The sequence below is a fragment of the Nothoprocta perdicaria genome, unplaced genomic scaffold (assembly GCF_003342845.1).
Source record: "Nothoprocta perdicaria isolate Ctin4 unplaced genomic scaffold, notPer1 scaffold_140, whole genome shotgun sequence".
NCBI classification, from domain to species: Eukaryota; Metazoa; Chordata; class Aves; order Tinamiformes; family Tinamidae; genus Nothoprocta; species Nothoprocta perdicaria.
The window spans coordinates 684,981-694,780 of NW_020454539.1; the positions used below are offsets into that span (position 1 = coordinate 684,981).

General features: G+C 34.8%; 1 protein-coding gene across 1 annotated transcript; it reads left to right on the forward strand.

Moving 5' to 3' along the window:
- The first annotated feature begins 785 nt into the window (after nt 1-785).
- On the forward strand, nt 786-9,011 carry GTPBP6 (GTP binding protein 6 (putative)). The gene is made up of 10 exons (XM_026034267.1): nt 786-1,017; nt 1,685-1,822; nt 2,219-2,289; nt 2,977-3,107; nt 3,844-3,914; nt 4,367-4,525; nt 5,917-6,125; nt 7,504-7,652; nt 7,947-8,099; nt 8,589-9,011. Exons 1-10 carry the CDS (start codon nt 963-965, stop codon nt 8,728-8,730), a joined length of 1,278 nt encoding a protein of 425 aa, XP_025890052.1. The 5' UTR covers nt 786-962; the 3' UTR covers nt 8,731-9,011.
- Nucleotides 9,012-9,800: the final 789 nt, after the last annotated feature.

Genomic DNA, 9,800 nt, shown 5'->3' on the forward strand with positions numbered 1-9,800 from the left:
GGGCCCCCGCGCGGCCGCCGGGCACGGGGCGGCCCCCGCGGGCCGGGGGTGGCCATGGTGATGATGAAGATCATGATGATGAAGATCATGATGATGAAGATCATGATGATGATGAGGAGGAGGAGGAAGATGAAGCGGAGCTGGAGGAGCTGCTGGGCCCCTCGCCGCTGGCGGCGGGCCCCGGCGCGCAGCGCGTGGCCGTGGTGCAGCCGGCTGTGAAGTGGGGCCCGCGGAAGCCGCTGCTCACCACGGGTGCGTGGCCGCGGCGGGGTCTGCGCCGGCCGCGCACAGCGGCGCCGGGAGGACGCGGATCTTGGGCTGTTACTTGGGGGGCAAATCCGCCCCCCCTCCCCCCCGGTGCCTTTATCAGGGCTTCCTTTAGCCCCGCTGTTCCTTTGTAGCTAGCTGCCTGAGACACTTGCGCCTGCCCTGCGTGTTTGAGGTTTATGATGCCTCTCTGAACACTGTTCTGATGCACGGTTGTATCAGAACAAATTACTTGAAGCTTACACATACCCATAGCTATGTGTATACATAGCCAACTAAGTTCATATTTGACACGTCTCCTCATTTTCACATATATTCAAACCTAGATTTCATTCTAGATTTTGTTCTCTTACYGCTACTAAATCTAAGAAATTGTTACTATGCAGAATAAAGCCTGTAACTTTTCAAGGATTTAATTGAATACTGAAACAAAACTCACTGAGCAGGATTTTTTGAATACTTTCACACTAAGCTCCCATTTTACAACTGAGAGAGGAAAAAAAAGAAAAAGGAGAGAAAAAGCATAACTGGGAAGGTAGTTTTCTGAGCAGAAATGCAGAGTGGCAGTGACCCTTTCCGTTTATTTAGACCCTCCAGATGAAGAGCCTGAAGTCTGAACAAATGTTTTGGAATAATTCTTGAACCCCTTCAAATGCAACAGAAATTGCGTGCTTTAAAAAAAAAATGCTGGCAGTATGAGGAGAAAGAGAATCATGGTTTGTTTAATAATATATTACCTTTTGGACCAAGGTAATTATTTAATACATCAAGTATATTTTAATATCTAGAGGAGCATAATTACCAGCAATGAAAAGAAGGCCATATTCTGACCTGGCAATGTCCTCTTTAATCAGTGCTATTCCATATAGATTAATAATAACAAAAATCTAATATATTCAACATATTGAATGTATAGTGTTGGATTTTGCTGAGTTTTTTCACAGGTCAAAATTCCGTGTAGATTCTTTATGAATAAGCAGTAGTGAAGCGTGCAGCAAGGTATCCAGTAGCAGGAATTCTTTAAATACTGCTGCAAGGCAGGGATGGATTCACGTGATTCAGTGTTCATCTAAGATAATAGCATATGCGTTTTCAACTAATTACTTGTTTAACTTTGAACAAGAAAGTACAATCTTAAAGCAAAAATTTGGGTAATTTCTGTGTTGACTACACAATTCAAAATTTTGGCAATTTTGCCACCCTGGAAATGTGGTAAAATTACATAAAACTAGGATTTAATTACTCTAGTCAAGTATTTCCTGCCCTGTACTACTATTTAAAGGATATACGCTATTGGAATTTCAGTGTAGCTTAGGACTTTTCCTGTGTATGTATGTATCACAGTTACTAGAAATCTATGTATAAAAGTTATGATGGTATATTATAATCTTTTTTTTTTCCCCTCCTAATCCTAAAGCTGAGTTACAGATTGCTGAAGCTGCTGCTCTTGTAGATACCCTTCAGAACTGGACAATTTTAGATAAAATAATTGTTCCTACAAAAACTCCTGATAAGAAGTTCATTTTTGGCAAAGGAAATTTTCAGGTTTTGACAGGTAAGGAGTGCATTATTCTAAATACTAAAACTTCTGTAAGTGATTATACAAAGGTCAGTGCCAAAGCTGAAGTACAAATTTGCTTATGCATTAAGCATCTTTAGAAACAGACTTGAATGATACTTCTCAGAAGGCTACAAAAAGTACACAGAATTGAAATAACACATGGTCTTCGTAGGCAACTTCGTACCTGTATTTAAGTGATTGACTTGCATGAAACTGGCAGATGTTTTAGATATTGCAGTAAATCAGTACAAATAGATCTTGAACAAAAACATGATACCATTTAATATTTTATTACACTGTTTTCAGTGCAGAGTGGTTTTATATTCTGGATATTTCAGAAAGAGATTTGATATTTAACGCTCTATTTTGTAATGGTTATCCATCTTTTAGAAAAGATTAAAAAATTGCCCCATCTGACAGCAGTCTTCTTGAATGTGGAAAGAATATCTTCATTAACTAAGGTAATTAGTTATAATGTCAAATTATATTCTTTACCTCAATAGTGTTTGGAAAAATACTGATGTTATGAAAAGGAAGGTCAGTTATGACTTTGAAGGGTACCAGCTGAACGTACCATCTGGAGTTTTATTTTGTTGAGAGAAAACATAATACTGATTAGATTAGTTTGGTGATATATTCAGCTATAGTAAATACAGTTTTACAGAAGCCTGTTAGCCATTTAATATAGATTCTATTCCCACCTTTGCCATTAGCTTCACATAAGATTTGGGAGAAGTTGCTTATGTGTTGTGTGTGTGTTTATGTGTTTTGCAAACTGAGGATAACTGAGGATATTTGAATTTTTGTAATAATATTTTTTGTAATAATTTTTATACACCTTGATTTATTACCCTTAAAAAGTCAACATATTTTAAATAGATAACTGGCGGTGTTGCACTGGAAAAATACATCTTCTTTCTCTGAAGCTGCAGTATTATGCGCGGGTGCAAAATGCAAACCCTGCAAGCAAACATTAGTTCTTTTCAGGCAGTTTGTCAGGTATCAGAAGCATTTAAAAATCCTGATATCATCTGATTTCAAGTCTCCATAATCTAATTGTAACTACAAATACTGTGCTGTATACGTAATGATTTACTGATGCTGCAGGGAAGAAAACATTCAAGTTGTTTTGTCTTGCATGGCTAAAGAAAGAACTGGAAGATGCCTGGGGTGTGAAAGTTTTTGACAGATACACAGTTGTGCTTCATATTTTTCGTTGCAATGCTCGGACTAAGGAAGCAAAGCTTCAGATAGCACTGGCTGAAATCCCGCTTCTCAGGTACCTTCAGCTGTGCCATCACATACTGATACTGCCATTGTGTCTTTTTTTTTTACAAAAATGAGTGGTAATAATGTGCTGTAAAGAAAAAGGCTGCTGTTTTGGTGTTTGTATTATACTCTCAGTAATTAGAAATTACTAGAACATAGAAATACKTGTTTTCGTGTCATTGCTTTAAGCTCCTGCCACCCCATACCGTTTAGTAGATTTTCTTAGAAAATACAGCTTTATAGAGAAAGGTCCTGATTCTTTCCAATGTGGAAGACATGTTGTAAAAATATATAGGAATTGGATTCATATTTGTAGATGATTGTCTGTTTCATACATAATAYACATAGGTTTAATAATGAAAACTATGGACAAGGAGGATTAGAGGCTGTTAGTTATATCTGTTTTTCTGCATTTYTATATGAGATGCTCTAGGTCCTTAACATTTGTACATGGAAATTGGGGRGAGTTGCATGCTTGTAACTAAGACATCTTTAGCTCTCTGAAATTTCAGGACAACCATTAAAATTTGCTAAGAGAATTGTATAATTCATTAATTTTCATTTGGGGAGATGGGGAAATACGAATTTTTTCACTAGTCTTGTAACCTTGGGCAAGTTTTATTTAGACTTTTGTGTTGTTTTCATAGGTACTACTAGATCGTCACTACTGTTTCAGATTCATGAGGTGTTTTGTGATAACTTCATTAAAGAGTATTGCTTCTAACTAAATGTTACTCCACTGCCAGGTCAAATCTGAAAAATGAAGTATCGCAGTTAGATCAGCAGAGAGGTGGATCAAGATACATCATGGGCTCAGGTAAAGTATTAATATATTCTYGTGAATTAGAGGACTTTCCAGTGTGGCCTGCTAACAGGAAGAGGCCAGGAGGAAACATGGTTTATGTGCTTTATCTTACTGAGTGAGAGTATTTTGGAAAGCAACTTTAAACATGACCAGAATAAAGTTTTTGTAACTCAGAGCGTGAGTCATGGACAGAGAAGATGTTTTTAATAATTTTAAAATAAATATTTACTGCCATAACAGCTAATCAAATGTATACAGGATTATTCTGGAACATTTACTGTTTCTTTTAATTTTTTTTTTTTTTTTTAATCATTCTTGGTTCTGTCATAGGTAAGAATACATAGGTGTAGTTGCATATTTATAACTTCATGCTGCTAACTTAGTTTCCAGATAATTACACAACTTTGCTTGATTTCTTGCTTCTTTTGTAGATACTCTGCCAATTACTGGCTTGTATTTTTCAGGTGAGACATTCATGGAGACACAGAATCGTCTCTTGAAAGAAAAAGAACTTAAAATTAGGAATGCCCTGGAGAAGCTAAGAAGAAAAAGGTCTATACTTAGAAGTCAACGTAAAAGACGCGAGTTTCCGATTATCTCAGTAATGGGCTATACTAATTGTGGTAAGCAAAAGCTCATGAAGTTTGTAACAAAAAAGTCTGCATTACCTCGTTCTTAATTAGAAGCTCTTGCCAGAGTCTCATTTCAGTGTGAATAGTGAATAGGCTTTGTGTTTTAATTAGTTTTTAGACTGTGTAATGAATGTATGTCAATGGGGATCTTGTTAGGAAAGCAAATGGTGCTTGTTGTTCTAGTAAGATTTTCTGCAATGTTCAAGCCATGATTTGTTGAACTGGCGAGCTGCTGTTGTGTCAAAAGGATTCTCTACATAGTGCTCAGAAGGGTGATGTCCATTAATACAAATTTTTGTTACTTTAAAGTGAATAAAGTACATGGGTTTTTAGATAACTGGAGAGGGTTTTGAGGCATAGGAAGGAAAGGAAAGATGCAGTTACTCTGAGAAGTGTGCTTAGAAAGCACCATAGTTTTTCACTGCCTAACGTACATTGTTTTGAGAAGTGTTCATAACAATGTAAATAAAAAGTTAAAGTTTTTTTTATTTATTTGTTACAGGTTACAAAAGTAAGGCATACACAAGGCATAATTAACTTTGAACTAATCTCTTTGTCTGGTTCCATTACCTTAAAACTATAAACTATTTCATTTTATTATTCAACATCTTAAAAAAAAAGCATACCTTGCACTGATTTTATTAGCACTTGTATAGTTGTAGATGCTGAGTTCCACTTTATTCTTTTCTTAGCCATCACATGGCTAGGAAATTCTAAGCTTTCAAAACTAAAGATTTAAACATGTTGTTATTTTGCACATATCCTTGAATTTCCTTCCTGAAGTAGAATATATACGGAGCCACCTTAGTTTAAGACTGTAAGTTGTGTGAAATATTCATAAGCAATTACATTTCTCTAGCATTGTCTTCTTGATGAACCAAATAAAATCCTAAAACTACTAAAATAAATATAATTAGTGCTGTTGATTTTTGTTGGATATAACTAGTAAAGGTTAGTATGATTTATTTCAGAACAGATGCATTAAGGAGTGCATCAATGTAAGCTTTCTCATGCTATTATGGCAGCATTCTTCAGTCAATCTTAGGAGTGAGACATGCAAACAGGTAATTTTCCATGCCAATTCTTTCATCACCTTGTGGTTTGGCAGCATAGCTTCCAGACATGACCTTAAATCCAATTTCTAGTTACAAAAGYCAAAATAGTCTTCTGAGTTCATAACTTCATATAGAAGACTAAACATAGGCTAGATTCAAATTGGTGGACTAGAGGTGAAAAGTATATAAAAAAAGAAGTGTATAATACACTTGTCTGAGTATATAAAAAAAGAAGTGTATAATACAGTTGTCTGAGCCTTATAAAATAAAATTTCAATTGAAATAAGCCATTAATATTTCTTTTTATTACTTTTTTTTTTTTAATAGGTAAAACTACCTTGATCAAGGCCTTAACTGGGGAAGCAGGACTTCAACCTAAAGATCAGCTATTTGCCACACTTGATATCACAGCCCATGCTGGCTATCTGCCCTCACATATGACTGTTATTTATGTTGACACTATTGGGTTTCTGTCTGATCTTCCCCATAACCTGGTTGAGTCCTTTTCAGCTACGTTAGAAGAAGTTGCTTACTCAGTAAGTAATTGACATAAAAAATTGAGAACTCATTTACTTTCTTTTGGATAATCTTCACTTCTTCAGAAAAGGGGAAATTAATTGGAATACCTTTCTGACTGTAATAGTTTACTAAAATAAAAAATATTAGGTAAGTATCTTCTTATAAGCCACTTTTCTGACACTTGAAATTATACAGCATGGATAAATATGAAAATATTTTAGAAGTGTTTTAATCAGAGTATATGTGTCCTTTTCCATAGTACCTAAATAAGATTCTGATGATTACATATAAGAAAACTTAGACAGTGCATTGTTTWGGCTAGCTTTCTGGAGGAAAAAAGAAAGCCTCTGGAAGAATACACATTTTACATAGGTTTCATGCAGCACCAGAAGTGAGTGATTGTATGTGATGCAGGTCCCACACATTAATGTGCTATTCTTGTCATTTGCCCATGAAAGTACACAAAATAAAGTGTAAAGYTGCATATGTACACACAGACATTTAAACAGCAAGACCTCTGTTAGAGGTGATGAAATCAGTGGTGGTTGAATTCTTCTAAGAATTGAATTTTAACCATGGGACTTTCAAAGGTGACTCCAACAATCCTGTTTGTCTCTTACTCTAAAGTGTAAAAATTAAAGGMAAAAAATTCTCTTGTCAGTGCAGTTTTCAGATATTTGCAGCAATATTTTAAGCAAAGATACTGACACACCTTGAATATAAACACTGAGTTTGAATGCTTGTTTTATTTAATCATGGAAAATTAATTTGACTTGGGTTTGCCACATCTCTGATCGCAGGTATACGTTAAACGGATAACTTTTGTAGAAGCTTTCTCTGTGAAGCACTGGTAGCAGTATAGATCTCAACAGCTAAGATTAAGGATAAGGAGAACTAATCCTCTTCATTTTGATCAGGGAGTTATAAATTGCATCTATTTTCTTACTAGTTTTGCAAAGATTTTTCAGCCATTACTCCTTTAAAAACTTTCTAGAGTGTGGGCTATTCTTTTTTCTCCAGTATTTTTGAAACCTTATTGTTGCATAGCTTGACTTGGAAAAAATAGATTAGTTACTATTTCAAATAGGTAAATTATGTAATTAATTAGCTTGCTAGACAGGACTTGTTTTGAGTCATTGGAGGCAATTCATACTCACTGGGGAGTAAAAGAATAAACCATCTACAAATTACATCATAATTATAAAAATTAGTACTGGTTAATGCTGTTTTGTTCATTCCTTTGACAATATCAACCTGTCAGTGTATTATCTAGAGGCTAGGAATGTATCTTGCATGAAATTATTACAAAAATTATACAAAAATAATACAAAGTCCGCAAAATCCGGTAACCGGCATCCTTCCTTAGCTAACTGTTTCTATGTTGATGCTTGCTAGGATCTGATAGTTCATGTGAGAGATATTACTCATCCAGAAACTGTCCTTCAGAAAGCAAGTGTTCTCTCAGTTCTGAAGAATCTTAATATACCCAGCCACTTACTGGAGTCAATGGTAGAAGTTCATAACAAAGTGGATTTGATAGAAAGGTAAGCAGGAAGTGCTAAGTTTACCTAAGTTTTTTTACATTCTGGAAACTCTCTAATTCTTAGTCTGGAAAGTAGCTTGTATACTATATGCTTAATGGTGTTTATCAATCTTTTATATATGCAAATAAAAAAAATTCATCATCTTACAGTTTTAAAAGGAATCATTTGAGTTATAGAAGTGTTTGCTATAATAAGGCACCAATATAAAATGTATAGGTAGTCTGTCTTTGGAATATTAAAACATTCTAATCTTTAGGAGTGTGAGCAAGTCTATTGGCAATTTCTGCCTTTAAGGTATAAATCCACCGAAGAAAATGCTCTAGCCATTTCTGCTTTACATGGGCATGGTTTAGAAGAACTGAAAGAAGAAATAGAGAAAAGAATTTTGAAAACAACCGGGAAGAAGATTCTGACTGTTAAGATCAACTTAGAAGGACCTCAGCTAAGGTAAATATTTTGGACATGTAAAAAAGACTTTGACAAATAGGGAACTTGTAGTCTTGCATGTCTTAAAATACCAAAATATATTATACTTACTTTAATCTGAGATAAGAGTTACAGAGATATTTTTCAAAGCTTTCTAATGTACTGAGAAAAAATGTTGACCCATAAACAGTGTAGAGCCTGCTTCTGAAAGTGTCCTTCAGAGTTCTTGTATTASTGAACCAAAATAAACTTTCTAAAAGCCCATCTCATTGGCCCTATAGCCAAATTTCTGATAAAATCTCAAATCTGAAAGATCAATGAAAACATGATGCCCTATTTCAGAACAGGGAATAACAAATAGAAAGGCTAATTGAAGTATGCCATCTTTCAAAGAGATAAATTATCTATATTAGAATGTGTGTAAATATACTCTAGTTGACTTAAAACAAAGATCATATTTTATAAAATGTGGAATACCTCAAAGATGCTGATAAGCTTTTATCTTTACAGTTGGCTATATAAACAAGCAACAGTTCAGGATATAGAAGTCGCTCCTGATGATGGCACAGCTCGTGTGAAGGTGATAATCAGTAATTCTGCCTTAGGTAAATACAAAAAACTCTTTCCTAACAGCAAGTTATTTATCCCATGAAACTGCATCCTTTTCTGGAGAAGGAAACTGAACTCATTAAGAGTATTTGGAATTAATTTAATGCCTTGATAGCCCAAATGTTGCAAAGAATGTATTTTTTTCCTTTAGGTTTTTGATATACTGACATTGACCCATTTTCAGAATAAAATATTTTTTACCTCAGTAATAAGTGTCTCAGTAACTGATTGGGAAAAGAAGGTTGACGTTATTGGCTATAAAAAAAAGAAAACATTATTGGCTATATTTAAATAGTCATAGATTCATGTATGAATCATGCATATGTTTAACACATATTCAGATAAAGCTGCTATATCTTAACTATTGTCACAGAAAATATAGATTTGTATAGTTAAAGCAAAAAATAAACTTATCTGTGATCATCTTTCATGCATATGGTATTCTTGGATACAGCAACCTGTTACTGTAGCAGTTCTTGAGGAGAAAACATTTAGGGTAGAATATTTGAAGTGATATTTCACAAAAGGAAATACCAAAATCTGATCCATTACCTGAGTTTTAAGTTACTGGTTCAAGGAAACAGTAAAACAACTCGTACCACAGAAATGAGAAACAAAACTATGTTTAAGTCTGTATTGAACAAATAATKGATCAAGCTTTATTAGGTAAAGTAACAAGACACTTTAGGTACAGAAAATATACAGAAATACATTCTGAGTATACGTAACAAAGCACTGCATGCAGGTGGTGACTCTTAAACAAACTGAATGGCTGCCGTGCATAAAGCAAATAGAGGTGAGAAAAAAGGATAAGAAGCCTGTAAGAAAATAAAAGCATTTTAAAAGCCAGTTTGGTTTTCACTCCCAYGTAGCCTTTAACTGGGGGTGATTGAAGGAGGAGGTAGCATGTTAGCCTTTCATTTTGAGAAGCTTAAGGTAAGTTGATTATTTAATATCAAGTAACAGTTCATTTCAAACTTGTGCAAATATCTGCTGCAAATGCAGACATCTTCGCAGACATTTGAACTCAGCTTTTACATATAAAGTGCATCTAAAAAGTGAGGTATATTGATGAAGCTGTACAGTGAACTTCTATGCAGCATCTGCTTCATT

Coding starts and splice junctions, on each gene's coding strand:
- GTPBP6 (XM_026034267.1), top strand. CDS start 963: ATGAGGAGAAAGAGAATCATGGTTTGTTTAATAATATATTACCTTTTG. Junction 1,823..2,218: donor AAATTTTCAGGTTTTGACAG/GTAAGGAGTGCA, acceptor TCCATCTTTTAG/AAAAGATTAAAAAATTGCCC. Junction 3,915..4,366: donor AAGATACATCATGGGCTCAG/GTAAAGTATTAA, acceptor TGTATTTTTCAG/GTGAGACATTCATGGAGACA.